This window comes from Haliotis cracherodii, unplaced genomic scaffold (assembly GCF_022045235.1).
Source record: "Haliotis cracherodii isolate W230 unplaced genomic scaffold, xgHalCrac1.p SCAF_22, whole genome shotgun sequence".
In the NCBI taxonomy this organism is placed as follows: domain Eukaryota; kingdom Metazoa; phylum Mollusca; class Gastropoda; order Lepetellida; family Haliotidae; genus Haliotis; species Haliotis cracherodii.
The window spans coordinates 14,021,998-14,037,755 of record NW_027266278.1 but is presented as its reverse complement, the minus strand read 5'-3'; the positions used below and the strand labels follow the sequence as shown (position 1 = coordinate 14,037,755).

The window sequence follows — 15,758 nt, the reverse complement described above, 5'->3', positions numbered from 1 at the left end:
GCACCATGACCGTTGTATATGTTTATTTTATGGGAAAAAAATTATTTAGAAATGCAAGTCTAGCCAGCTCAAGCTAGCTCTATTCTGAAATCAGCATAGGGATTTTTGTTTTATTTTTAGAGTCAAGAAGGATATTGTGTAATATAAGATTTCAGGGACTAAATGTTAGTCTATATTGCTTTAAGTATAATATGTTGTTATGTGCTTAAAGCCTTCGCTCGTCATACCGAAGTCAGGGTTCGATTCTCTACATGGGAACAATTTGTGAAGACCCTTTTGAGGCCGCGATTAATCCTAAACTTACGGTTTTTTAAAATAATTTTGTAAATATAGTTCTAAGTAACACCAGACATCAAATACAGATGGTCTCTGACTTATCATAACAAGCATTTTTGCAAACCCTGATTACAAGTTGTGGTCCGTTTGATAGTATGACACCCTACCAGGAACCATATCGTGTCCCGGAAAATAAAAGCAGGTGATTCGAAAAAATATATGCGGACCGTGGGTAGTGGATAAATCGTCTACCCGGAGAGCGAAGGTCGGTGGTTCGCTCCCCGGCCACGTCATACCAAAAGACGTTGTTACTTGTTGTTACCCTGCCTGACGCTCGGCATTAAGGGGATAAAACAAGGACTGGTTGGCTGAGAGTTAATACGTACTAGTACCAGCAACCACACACATGCATGCACGTCGCTATACAAGTGCAATAATCTTGAACGCAACTCTAAACCTCATTTCACTTAACCCTTTAAACATACGCTAACCAAGCAGTACCTGTGACTTCTACATATACAATATAGGTCAGAGACCGCCTCCGTGGTCTAGTGGTAGAGTGTCCGCCCGGAGAGCGGAAGGTCCGGGGTTGGATCCCCGACCGCGTCATACCAAAAGACATTAAAAGATGGTACTTGTTAAAAAATTGTTACCCTGTCTGACGCTCGGCATTAAGGGGCTAAAACAAGGACTGGTCGGCTCGGAGTCAGTATACTGTGTCTGAGTAGGGTATTCATGTTAAACTGCGGCATGGTATCTCAGTGGGCTAGCACTTTAAATCGGCATCAGTCCGGAATAGTACAAGCAGCCACACACACACGTACATGTACGTCGCTATATAAGTGCAATAATCTTGGACGCGACGTTAAACCCTATTTCACCTCACCTATAGGTCAGAAACAGGACAGCATTACAATAGAACCACTGATACGTTCTAAAGTTATATACATTTATCTTAAAAAAAGATACGTATTTCCAGAGCCACTCACAGACTGTGTCGCTGCACTAAATGCTCCTACACTCAGCGTCAACACGATACAGTACCGTTTATACTCGAAAAGGGCCTGATGGTGTAAGTGCAGAGCCCTTAGCGAGGGCATTAAATATTTAGCAGCGGGACTGCGGGACCAGAGCAGGAAAGTGTGGCAAGTAGCTCTTAAGTTTGAACACATTTGCTGACCAGGTGCGGCAGTTCTTAAATCAAAATATTTCCCTGCGATCGGATTACCCAGAAGCATTCGGAAATTCCTCATTTTCTTTTCTCCATTTCCAGCCCTCAAGCCATGAATGAACCTGATAACTGAAAACATACCCAATGACGGTCATACTGAGCTAGTCACATGTTGTCGCGACACCTGCCGGATTGCTCAGGCCTGGAACAACTCGTCACGTCGCGGGAATGTGTCTCCGACTTGGCTCTGTCTACAAACAACGCTAGACGCGCACCGGTAATTGCGCGCATACTTTACTGACTTGATTACATTTAATATTTTCTGCAAGTTTATGTTAAATTCTTAATTTCTGTTCGTGTAATTTTCGAAAATGATTGTTGTTTTTGTTGTTGTTGTTGTTGTTATCATACAGGAAATGCCGAACACGTGACGTAAGGCTGACACTTGTCGGAAACCATTGTAAAAGAATTAAAACCGTCCCGCGCTTAATTGTAAAATATCTTGATCTGGGTTTTAGGGCAAAGTGTCAATTCTAAGTGTCATCTTTATCTGTTTTTAGCAAACTGTCACAATCTTTACCAGCTCCATTATCAACTCTTTACGCCGACACATTGACTGACACATGCATACACGCACGCACGTACGCACGCACGTACGCACGTACCAGAACACTAAACCCTCCTTTGTGGGTGAGTGAGTATGGTTTTGTCTTACGCCGCTTTTAGCAATACTCCAACAATATCACAGCGGGGGACACCAGAACTGGGCTTCACACATTGTACCCATGTCGGGAATCGAACCCGGGTGTTCAGCGCCCCCCCCCCCCCCTTTGAAACTAATCCATCCCCATAACAATAACCAACCCCATTGCACTAATCTCTCCACATAACATTGAGACCCCCATCTTGAAACTAATCCCTCCCCATACCATTCAACCAACCCCAAAACTCTACCCTCGCCCAATAACCCTTCCCTCACCCAAAAACACTAACCCCACCCCTTAACACTAACCCCTCCCTCTTTACACTAATAACATTAATCCCCCATAACAAAAATCAGCAATAACAAGAATCCACCCCAAAACACTGACCCCCACCCCTAAACACTAATCTCCCCCTCTTTAAACTAAGCCCATCCATAACAATAACCCTCCCCATAAGAATTACGTCTCAGCATAACACTAACCCCTCCATGTAACACTAACTGCTCCCAAGAACAATAATCCCTTCCCACTGATTTCTTCACAGTTCCATCAAATTCAGACAACGCCGAACAACCAAACCACCTCCTCGCCTCCCAGTAACTGTCACTCCATTTCTCAAACCCCGACCCGCTACATGGATAAACCCTTCCGTCTATGCCCAATCTATCCCCCACCCCACAAGCTCCCTCTCCTGCCCCCAGGGGCTTGTCTCAGGTATGGGGAGGGTCAGAAGTTCGCCGTGCCACAAGGAGATAACATGCTGACGTGTCCCCGCCCTGCTGAACCGATACTACAGTGTTTAGGGCCATATTGACATGCTTTGGTGTAGCATTATTCTACAAAATACCCGGATTTGAAAAAGTATTGTTGCACATGATCAGTATCTCTGATAATCGTTGTTCTTGTTATTTGTTTGTTTGTTGTTTAACGCCTCACTCAGCAATAGTCCAGCTATGTGACGGCGGTCGGTAAATAATCGAGTCTGAACCAGACAATCCAGTGATTGATATCATGAGCATCGATCTACGCAATTGGGATGGATGACATGCATCAACCAAGTCAGCGAGCCTGACCACCCGATCCCGTTAGTCGCCTCTTACGATAAGCATGGGTTGCTGAAGATCTATTCTACCCCGTCCACGCAATTGGGATCGGTGACATGCATCAACCAAGTCAGCGAGCCTGACCACCCGATCCCGTTAGTCGCCTCTTACGATAAGCATGGGTTGCTGAGGAGCTAATCTAGCCCGGATCTTCGCGGGTTGAGGAAGAAGGAGGAGAATGTTTTTACATGATGACGGCGACGGCAACAATGATAACCGTGATTATGAGGATCACCATGGAGATACAAACTAAATTGGACACACTATATGTATATATGCGTCATGTACACCACGTCAAAATCTGTACATATACCGATAACACTCTGTATTGTTTAACGCGAAAACATTCAATTGCAATAATGCTGTTCCTTTGATATCACGGGTAAATTACAAATTTGACAAGTATTCTTCATTCCAAATGATAGTTTCAAAGATGTTCACTGCACTGATTTAAATATTTTTATCTTGATTATAATGTACCTGGAAAGAAGGTGGTGTGGTGGTGGAATGGGGTTTAACATCGCGTCCAAGATTATTGCACTTATATAGCGACGTGCATGTACGTGTGTGTGTTTGTGTGGCTGCTTGTACTAGTCCGGACTGATGCCGATTTATAGTGCTAGCTCACTGAGATACCATGCCGCAGTTTAACATGAACACCCCACTCAGACACAGTATACTGACTCCGAGCAGACCAGTCCTTGTTTTAGCCCCTTAATGCCGAGCGCCAGACAGGGTAACAACAAGTACCATCTTTTAACGTCTTTTGGTCTGGAAAGAAGGCATACCATGGATACAGAAAGTCACTAGTAATCCTGCTGAGCGGTTTACGCTAAGGACATTCAGGGAATCATAATTCGTTCAATCGCTTTAAACGTAAAGGATGTTAGTCGTTCAATACCATATCAAAGGTAGACCTCTTTCTGCCCCTATAGCTAGTCCCTGAGAACGAAATCAGTTTTATTACTTTAACATGTTTGCCAATGTTGAATGAGGATTGATTTTATTTAGATGATATATGTTATTATGAGCAAAATCATTCTCATTTCCTGTTGAGAAGATGGTGATGTTGAGTTGCAGTGGCTGTTTTGCCCAATTCTACTGGTAACTCGACCTTTAAATTACACGGAAATGACAGATATCAGGATATATTTTAGGTTATGTAAATGAAAAAATGAACATTACATATTTATGGGCTCAATTGGGCTTATTTAACCTGGACGAATGCCATGCAAATTGCGGCCATTTTTATGTAATCTGTTCAAATTGTAATTCAAATCTGCCGTTGAGCGATTCCATACCGTGAACTTTGGCATGACGAACCAACGCTTTAACCACTAGACTATTCCACCGCTCTGCAGAAGAGTGAGTGAGTTGGGTTTATATGACGGCGTGTCAGCTTAATATGGGAGGAAAGCCCGAAGTGATGCAGGTCTAAGACGTTTACCACTCCGGTGAAACCCACGAGCACGGCTATGGTGCTGACAAACCTAGACACATAATCGGGGTGAACCGGGATTCGAACCACAATCATAGGTTTCTGGCGTGCCCAAGGGACGCAACTCTGCACAGCGAATCGCGGCGCCTTAAACTACTGGGCCACCCGTGACCCGCTCCGTAGAAGAAGAAGAAAAGAAGAAGAAGAAGATCATGTGATGATCATGATGTATGGCGAAACGCCCAGACTTGTTTTAGAACGAAAAGAGAAACAAAACAAACATATTTACGGTCTAACATTTGCACTGGATTATCGAAAATTGACGAGACCATGAAAGCCCTCCCGGTAAATTACTACAATAATACCCCGGGCAGGATTGCCAAAACAGGAAGCCACGACATTTCCTCAATTTGTCGACCTTGACCCCCTGCCCAGAGGGCACCAACGGTTGTCAAGCATCTGACACAGGGGTACTAAATAGCGTAATTTACCAATCAATCAGCCGATGTCCTTGGTGTGATCAGTACACCGTCGGATGTACAAGATAACCCCGTTTATCCAGACAGTTCAGTCCCTAGGAGTACCGGAGAAATTTATACTACTCAAGAGAAGTTTAAGACACAAGATTTTATTTTCCATGACGGATTAACTGCAGTAATATGAACGATTCAGGTGTTCCTTAACGTCTTTTGTTTGTTTGTTTGTTTGTTTGTTTTTTTGTTTAACGCCGCACTCAGCAATATTCCACCTATATGGCGGCGGTCTGTAAATAGTCATGACAGATTAACTGTAGTAATATGAACGAATCGGGTGTTCTTTCATTTCCTTTGAGTTGTACATCTGCGGAACAACAGATCCTAGTTATACGGATCGGAATATTGTCCCTGTGTAGACTTTCAAATAGTAAAGTTCTAAAGTGCATGAGTCGGGTTTAACGCGGTATTAACAGTACTCCAGTTATACCAAGGCGTGTCAGTTTGACGTGGGGAGGGGGGAGCCCGAAAAGATGCAGGTCTCAGACGTTTACCACTTCGGTGAAACCCACGAGCACGGGTATGGTGCTGACAAACCTTAAAACATAATCGGGGCGAACCGGAATTCGAACACACAGTTATAGGTTTCTGGCGTGCCTAAGGGGCGCAACTCTGCACCTTAAACGAGCCCCCCAAACCTTCTTAGTGCAGGTCAGTACTGAGGTGGTGTCACTGCACACTGTTTATAAGGCGGCATCGAGAAAACGACATTTATATTCTTTGAGCCAGTTGTCTTCGTCTACAGCGTGTATACAGCAAATGCTGTATGGAGTAGAACTGCATTAACATTTGTGTTAAAATAATTAATTTTTGAATTTTCATACGACTATTTTTTCTCTACGACTACTATTTCTACCATTTCCACACCACTAGTATTACCATTCGAATAGTATTTCTCTTTGGCTATTATTTATATAATTCCTTTCCGACTATTATTATACTCGTCTATTTCTCTACGAACATTTTGTCTATCACTGTCTCTTCGTGCTGACAAACCAAGAAACATAATCAGGGCGAACCGGCATTAGAACCGACGATCATAGCTTCCCGGCACGCTTAAGGGACGCAACTCTGTACGGCGAATTGCGACGCGACAGTTGACAGGGCACTTGTGCCCCCGACAAGAGAACGCTGCCTAACACCCCGATAACCCACGTGCTCTATACCAACGTAGGTGCAAACACTGATTACATTTACCCTCCCGTTATAGCTACAGACAATAGAAAATTATGACGACCTTAGCTCAATGTATGTTTCGGTAGACTGGTGTGAGGTTTATCCGGGGCACGGAATAACCCTGACGGGGTGAGCGAGGGGGGCAGAACGGGAGAGAAGGTACCCCCGGTGCGTTTACATTAGGGAATAACGAATCGCTTTTGTTTCCAATTCAAACTCACTGAAGACTGAGTCCCGTTCTTCCCTAACATACATTCCATATTAATCAAGTTTTCTAACATTATATTATCATTACGATAACATCGTCTAGTCAATGTATATTTGCTTTCATTTTACTAAGACAATTGTCTCGAGGGTTATTATCATGACTGTGGTAAGTAATAGCCTGGATTATAAGATGGCGTCTCAAATGGCTATCAAAACTGATCATTACACAACACCGGCGGCATCAACAAACGGAAACCACGCATTAATTCATTAACATACTTTTAACAACACGTAGCTGCTAATTGACTTGCGAACACGCCTGGTCCGTGACGTCATCATTAGTCACGTGATAGGATTGTGATGGCCGCCATTTTGTGTTATTTGATAACTGGCGTGAGAATATGGTTGGTTGTGTTTGAGTAGCCTTGGTGTAAACGTGGAAAAGAATATCTTGTAATCTACTTGTAATTATTAATGTTTCAACAGCAGTACGTACCCAGTGACCTTTCATGGGACAATTTGTGTCAGGGCATTTTATCTCTTATCAGGGCACTATTTGTTTTAAGAAATATATATATATATATATATATATTTATCATTACCAAATTTGAATATCGTCAGAAAAACATTTGTATTCCAAATTCCTTCATTTCGTATTTCTTTCATCTACATTTCAACACTGTCTCAGATTTATACTGGCTTGTAAACTTAATTATTGTAATCAAATGAACGACCTATCAAATCTAAGTCTAGGTCTCTTTTTGGAAACTACGCTTTGGCGTAGGCTGGTGGACACGCTTGGGTCTGAAAGACGAGGCAGTTCGTTTGTTGGCAGTTCGTTTGTAGGCAGTTCGTTCGTACGTTGTTAGCTTAGCGCAGCACCCAGTTAACTCCCAACATTGACGGCGACCTGTAAATGATCGAATCTGGACCAGACAAACCAGTGACGGATATTGTGAGCAACGTCTATGTATAGATGACTACTTCCGTGTACCTATGCTATCACAGATAGCGGCATGAGTGTAACGTGCCCTTTACCCGTGAACATCCGGGGTAGAATTGGTCTTCAGCAACCCATGCTTGCGTAAAAGGTGACTATGCTTGTAAGAGGCGATTAACGGAATCGGGTGGTCAGGCTCGCTGATTTGGTTGATACATGTCATCGATCCCATTTGCGTAGATCAATGCTCATGATATCAATCACTGGATTGTCTGGTCCAGCCTTTATTATTTACAAATCGCCGTCATACAGCTGGAATATTGCTGAGTGCGGCTTTAAACAAACAAACAAACCATACATTCGTACTGCTGTTTGAGGATTTGCGAGAGTCTTACGTGATGCCCCTACAGTCAATAAAAGGAATTGAAGTTGCTTTAATTGAAATAGTGAACCTGTCTGCGTTTGCTTGACAACATGATGCGAGATACAATCCCACATTATGACCTTAGCGGAGTTTTTACATCTCCTACTCAAGGACACTTGCGTTGATGGATCGGGGGTTCAGCCTTGGTCACTTGGCCGACAGAGTGGAGACGTACCCCGTCGTCGTGGATTTTTGGTCATGATACTGATCACTGGATTGTCTGGTCCAGATTATTTTACAGACCGTCGTCGTATGGCAGGAGTATTGCTGAGTGAGGCGTTAGGCAACAAACACTTACTTTTTTACAATGAAAATTGTGTGAGTTGCGGATACTATCTGGAGGGCTGGATCCGAGAACACCTGGTGTTATCACTGAATCTCATTCATATAATCTTCATCACTATTTAATCTGTTTCGGCATTTAATCGAGACTGGTTATTTTCTGTCTTTGACGTTTTGAAGTGACAAGACTTGAAGACATCGACCTTGACTGACTGATATAGGAGATTTAACGTGCGCTTTCCGACTGTAACGTATTTCGCACACGGACCGACCTTGTTGCGGACTACTGTTTTGTAGTGAGTATGGTTTTACGCCGTTTTAGCAATATTCCAGCAATATCACGGCGGTGGACACCAGAAATGAGCTTCGCACATTGTACCATGTGGGGAATCGAACCCTGTTATGTAGTGACTCTTAATAAGCCGTAGGTGCAATAAACATGTAATAGTGTGACCTTCACCTTGTATGTAATAAGGAGCCCCTATAATGGTTTCTGGTTTGAGTATGTCCCCAGTAACTTAGGCTGGTCGATAGAGTTGACTTCGTGGATCGTGTGATCTGGCTGGGTGATTTGTGTGGCATCGTACCCCGACGGTGTGGGAAGAAAACAGGCATCTTGTTTGTTTGTTGTTTAACGCCGCATTCAGCAATATTCCAGCTATATGACGGCGGTCTGTGAATAATCGAGTCTGGGCCAGACAATCCAGTGATTGATATCATGAGCATCTATCCACGCAATTGGGATCGATGACATGCATCAACCAAGTCAGCGAGCCTGACCACCCGATACCGTTAGTCGCCTCTTACGACAAGCATAGTCGCCTCTTACGGCAAGCATGGGTTGCTGAAGTCGTCTACCCGGGATCTTCACGGGCCACGAATGTATGGTAATCGCAGCACTAAACAGGCAATTCTGTTGGTTAAAATAACTAGGACATGACTCGAACCCAACTCGAGTAGCGAAGTTAGGGTGGCGATTTCTTCATTCAACGAACATGTACAAGAGAGAACAAATCTCTCATCTTGATTCATCAGATAAACGAAAAGGGAAAGTTTGTGGAGACAACCAACCGAAATGTTTTTCAATTTACATCATAAATACGTTGTTCAAGCTTGCGTCTTCAGTTTTGTTTGAACTTTGCCCATAATTCAGTGACCCGGAACTACTATCTCAGTTGACCTCCCTTATAATATCAATACAACTAAGCGTGTCAACAACCAAGGGAACAACGGGAGCAATGCGGGGTCAAACATGAGGTTGTAACTTATCACTAACCATGGGTTGATTCTTTAGAATGAAAAATATATTCTTCCACTTGATTGCTTTTATTTCCAAAGGCAGGAATGTCATGCAAGTGAAAATGGGGTGTAAAATATTCGTATTTGAAAAGATACAAAGTCACTGGTATTGTATATATAAACATAAATATAGGTATGCACGTATGTAACAAAGACATATATGTTACATATAGAATCGTAATTTCGACAGATATGTTTAAACTGAGACGTTTTTGTCGACCACGTGGTCTCTGGTCGAGTACTTTCACAAGAATTAAAAACAGAATTTAAAAACTGATAATCTTCACGTTCTCGATTTCTGAAGAAAATACGTTACCATATATCCGCAAAACTGCTGTTGTTTGTGAAATTCTCTAATCAGTGATTCGTGTGAATATAATCATGATATATTGTAATTTTAGACTTTAAAAATTAATTTTCTGTTTAAGTGGTTGCAGTAATTCATAAATAAGAGAGAGAGAGAGAGAGAGAGAGAGAGAGAGAGAGAGAGAGAGAGAGAGAGAGAGAGAGAGAGAGAGAAAATGGGCTGACAAAGCTGAATGGGAGTGAGATATGAATTGTTTCATAATAAATAGATAGGCTCTCGGGTCTGTAAGATAGACCACACCACATATATGCAATAGCTCATGTTATACGACATGGGTACAATGTGTGAAGCCTATTTCTGGTGTCCCACGCCGTGATATTGCTGTAATATTCCTAAAAGCGACGTAAAACCATACTCACTAACTCACTCATGTTGTACAATAAAAAGAAATTCTTGAAACTAAATATATCATAAAAGAAGTTAAAAAACACCGGATTCTTTCATAATACTATAGTTAATCTGGCATGCAGTTAAACAACCCAGGTGACGGATTAATTATGGAAATATGAAAACATCGGGTGTTCTTTAATTTTTATGAGTAGTATATATAAAACCTGCAGCCAGAAATTTAGGATCAGTCTTCTCAAGGTTATGGTTTCAAAACGTACCTGAGTCCAATGCGAACCTGGTATCGGTGCGTTTTACACGTATTATCCAAGCACATCCCGATGATATATCGATGTATATTTCACACGTGTTATCTCAGCCTATAATCCATGGTGATACATTGATGTGTATTTCACTCTATATTCTGTGATACTGACACCCGTGTCCAACTGGCCAGTCAGTCAGTCAGTCACCAATCTGTCTAGTTTCAGGCTTAACCACACGAACTCGGAGCATAAAAGATCACATAAACACTCGATCCGGGCGGGTCATAAAATCAACAAGGTCCCAGGCCTGCTTAGAAAGCAATGGCTATGCTCAATAAATTTCAATTGCGTACGCTCGCTCCGGGCTGGTTATACATCTCGCACCACCCTAAACGTGGTTAGGAATCTACTTAAATGTTGAAGTAAATTTGCCGTTATTTTTGTTTGGTATGAAATGATTTGAAACGTGCTTGCCCCAAATCTGGATCGGTATGATCAAGTTATGTCACACGTCAATCAATTAATGCTTCTGGTCCCATCGCGTGGGCGAAAGTTCGCTGACCCACCACTACTCGTTACACATAACTGGGCCCGTCGATGATGATCCTTATTGGCCATTAGTGATGCAAGGCGTGGTAATAGCCTGTCACGTGATACACCATTAGGCGTCACTGAGATGCACGGGCGTCACGTACGCATAAACATACCTACACATGTGTATGTCGGGCTGAGGGAGTGGCCCATGAAGTCACGTGTGATTTCTTAAATGTATCATGGAGTCAATATCTCACAAATGATGTATTCCCTCGTCGTTCTGCTTCTATGAGCTAATATGAGTGAGTATGGTTTTACGCCGACTTTAGTAATAATCCAACAATGTCACTGGAGTGGACACCAGAAATGGGCTTCACACATTGTACCAATGTTGGAAGTCGAAGTCAAACCCGTCCGTTCCGCGTGACGATCGAACGCTTTAACCGCTGGACTACCCATCAGCCCCCGCATGCCATTAGCATCAGTAATACATAGGCGGATTCGACCACTCAACATACGGGGTAAAAATAGGTCTTCAGCAACCCATGCTTGCTGTAAAAAACGACTTTGCTTTTCGTGAGAGGCGACTAACGGGATCGGGTGGTCAGGCTCGCTGACTTGGTTGATGCATGTCATCGTATCCCAATTGCGTGGACCGATGCTCATGATATTAATCACTCGATTGTCTGGTCCAGACTCGATTATATACATACGGCCGCCATATATTGCTGGAATATTGCTGAGTGATGCGTTAAACAACAAACCAACATAAGCGGGTACATTATCCTGGTTACAATTAAGCAAACCTATTATTCGTGACCCAAGCCGTGACATTGCTAGGATGCTGCTTGATGTGGCGTTAACCATCATCCATAGACGTTGCCTGATTGCAGTTCCATTGTGACCAGAGACCTCTTGCACAAAACAACTTTAGCGTTATGTTTGTTTGTTGTTTAACGCCACAATCAGCAATATTCCAGCTATATGACGGCGGTCTGTAAATAATCGGGTCTGCACCAGACAATACGGTGAATGACACCATGAGCATCGATCCACGCAATTGGGATACGATGCCATGCATCAACCAAGCCAGCGAGCCTGACCACCCGATCCTGTTAGGCGCCTCTTACGACAAGCATGGGTTGCTGAAGACTTATTCATACCCGGTTTTTCATGGGTCTAGCGTTATGACGATCGTAAATCAACGTTAAAGCTGTGGCGTGCTTTGCTCGTGCTATCAACCACTCGTTTCAATGGCTCAGGATCGAATATTTGTAGGCTGCTGAGGTAAAGGAAGAATATCACAGACAGTACCGTGAAACACAATTCACTCACTCTAACGTTTTATGAGTTCCACAGTACCGGGGTTATTTTGTATTAAAAGTTCTAGTCACAACCGATTGTTCGTATCAGGAAACAACGTGATTGTATATTTGAGTTAATGAGTAATTTGGGTTCAACAGTATTTCAGTTATTTAACGGCGTGGCAAGTAAATGTGTGAGGAAAGGCAAGTCCTTAAACCCTGCCTCGCCTTCCTGATATCATGTACATATATAAATACTAAGTATACCTCTAACACAATGCGCGAAACTTCAAAGCCGGCTCAAGAAAGAATCGCGAAATGAAAACAACATTGTAACGACCTGCTATTGTGTACACGAGTATGTGAAGCAATTTCCTGGATTTATTTCCTCAACATTTACAGGTCCTTTAAACCACTATAACGGGCGCTTGTAAGTCATTACAGCTACACGTGTGTACGTCCATTGTGTGCTGTGGATTGCCGGCAACAGAATTTAATAAAACCAGTGGCACCTGCGTGGGAATGTTTCTCTATGTTAATATTTGGATTTCATTAGTTCAGTGTGCCTGGTTAATTTTCTTTGTTTAGTTCAAGTGTTGGTTTATACCCTACGTCTGGCGAATGTTCGATGTAGCAAAGTATTAATATTCCTTCTCTGAAACTATTGTTTGTTCATCAAGATACGATGTACACGGTAGTTGAAGATTGAGGAAGGAGAAAGGAGTTATGTCCCCTTTCTTATGTGGCGATTTGGTGATGGAGAACCGATTGAAGTATTATAAAATATTTAGATTGCGAGCGTTGAATTTGACAAGCGAGTTTTAGCGTGCATTACCATGTACGTAGGTTGGGCTGACGACGACCGAGTTGAAAAGTTTATTCATAAATTAAGAAATACACGAAACAAGCAACTCTAATATTAAAACATGGCAACAACCTTTGTTAAAATAAAGATGCATTGTTTTTAAGTTTAACGCGCCTGACCACTCGATAAAATTCAGTCAGTGTTATAAAGGCCCACCATTCAATATTTGGAACGGTTGTTGTCTGGAGACAGAATATTTTAAAGACGTACATTCTATAAGCCGAACAATTTAGATTTTTTTCTACAAAAACTAAGGCAGAATTATTTTTTTTAAATTATCATTAAAAATGTTCGTCACAAAATTTATCACAAGAAGAAAGCAAGATTTCCCTACCTGTCTTTGTCTGAATGTGTCATCATCATCGTGGATGAGAAGCAGCGACCCTCCTCCCTCCAACCGTGACACCTCCCGGTCATACAGCGTCCCCTCCCCCCGACTTCTCCTCCCCTTCCGCAGCTTAGCTCGTATAACCTGGAACAGGTACCCCTTGTCCTTGCCCCACAAATACGAGACGCTGGGGTCATGTTTGGGTGTGACGTCATTATAACGAGGATAGGGAGCCTCATTTGTTGAGCTTTGACTTGAGTTGTCCCAGTCGTCTGCTGATTCTGTGCTGTCCAGACGACCCGTGACGTCACTTCCGGCAAAGTCATACATTCCCGGAACATAGTCCTGAGCATCTGTTGAATGTGACGTAGAGCTAAGGGCAAGATGAGTACTGAATGTGTGGTAATTGTCAGTAATGTCGGTATGACTAGACGCGATTGACATAGCACTGAGCGCGCTGTCAACGCTATAGTTACAATCAGACGTGCTTTCTAAGGCAAGATTGTCGTCTGCCTGAATTCTACACGCCTCCATTTGCAGCGTCTGCAACCACCGTGAAAGATCCGTCTCCTCCTGTGCACAGAGGTAAATATTCTTACAATGATTCTGCGCGAGCTTAAATACATACAGCTTCTTGTTCCTTTTCTCAGGCTCCGTGACATACGAGACGATGCTCTGCGTCAGGATGACAGCAATCATGGGACTCTCACCTCCATTCTGAGACTTGAACCCATAGAAACACCCTCTGCTCACCGCGCACCACACTTTAATCCACCTCATCATAAACTTGTATTGCAAATGGCCACTTATCCTGATATCGTTCAGGTCTCTCAGTCTCAAGCCAGGAGTTCTGGAACAGTGCGTAGTCTTTCCTCCACCAAACACCTTGTCTTTCAGGTCCGAAGCTCGTCGCCTGATGCTCGATCCTAAACCATTGGAAGATTTTCCTGAATCCCACGACCTCGATAAAAATGACTGGGAAGAGGAGACTGGTCGTGATAACACAGAAGTGTCCGACACGTCAGAGTTCGGGGAATCGGGGATGTTCAGAGATTTGGTCTCATCCAGAGAATGACTATCACGATTGGCTGCCCTCTCAGCACTTCTAGTTCTTTTCCTTTTCAGAAGGCTGTCCAGACTCCCAAAGGACTTCAGTTTTAAGAACGACCTTGACTTCTTAGGCTGCTTTTGAGCTTCCATAATGTGGAGTCCTTTCACTGGCGCTACTTTAGGATCATCGGTTTCCTTACGTAAACGTTTTCTGAAGTCACACTTTGAATCACCCAGACCATTGTCCCTTAGCGACATGGAGATCATGCTCATCCTCCTTGTGCGTGTGGGGGATGGGTAATAGCTTCCATTGGCTGGGGGGAACACAGAGTCGTCAGCACTGTCCCAGCCATCAGAGTCTCGAGCCTGGTTAGCACAATTGTCAAACACAGCTATATCACACGCCCTGGTCAGAACATCTACCCACTCGTCCAGATCAGATTTACCCTTCGCCCCGAACAAGTATTTTCTCCTTATACTCACGTTTTCGATATAGAACTGATACTTGTCCACACCTGTGATTGTCTTAGTGTGTTCCTCGCCATCCTTACTCCCTACACTGTCTCTTTTAGCACTGTTAAACACGAGAGATCTAACCCTGCAGCCTGGCAGGAAGATCACATCCTTGGAACTCTCAGCAGTGTCGGATTCAAACACACAAAACAACATGTCAGCTACCACACACCAAACCTTCTCCCCCCTGAGCTGATCCAGCAGCCATCCCGTCCGGTCGGGGTTCGTGACCTCGCACGAGGACACTTGCCTGGGGGACGGGGGGCTGGTCTTGGGGAGCGGAGGAGGGGGAGGGGCCTGTTTTGTCTTTGGACTAGCTGATTTGGGTGACTTCCAGGAACCGTTATGGACATTAGACTGGTCATACGACTGACTCAAGCCGTTGATCTTAGGGAAGTTCACACTGGATTCTTCTCGTAGTGTGATTACGTCAGCGGACACTGACAGTCCATTCATTCTTTTAGGTCTATCATGCACCATGCTGTTCCTTTTCAATGAGCTGCCGGATCTCATAGTTGGCCCTTGTTTGGAAGGGGAAGGACGCAGGTGCCCGTTCATCGTGAGGCCAGGAGGGGGTGACGGACAGGGGGGCGTGGTGTTACACAGCCTCCAGGATCGAGTGGATAATGGGGAATAGGCATCTACATCATC

The 15,758-nt window shown here is 43.5% G+C and overlaps 1 protein-coding gene across 1 annotated transcript in view; it reads right to left on the bottom strand.

The window, feature by feature from the left end:
* LOC139471262 (uncharacterized) overlaps positions 1 to 15,665 on the bottom strand; it is a 35,616-nt gene extending 19,951 nt beyond the window's left edge. The window contains exon 1 of the mRNA XM_071253560.1: positions 13,551 to 15,665. Coding sequence (XP_071109661.1) covers positions 13,551 to 15,665 — 2,115 coding nt within the window. The remainder of the gene's footprint in view (positions 1 to 13,550) is intronic.
* Between the last annotated feature and the right edge of the window lie 93 nt (positions 15,666 to 15,758).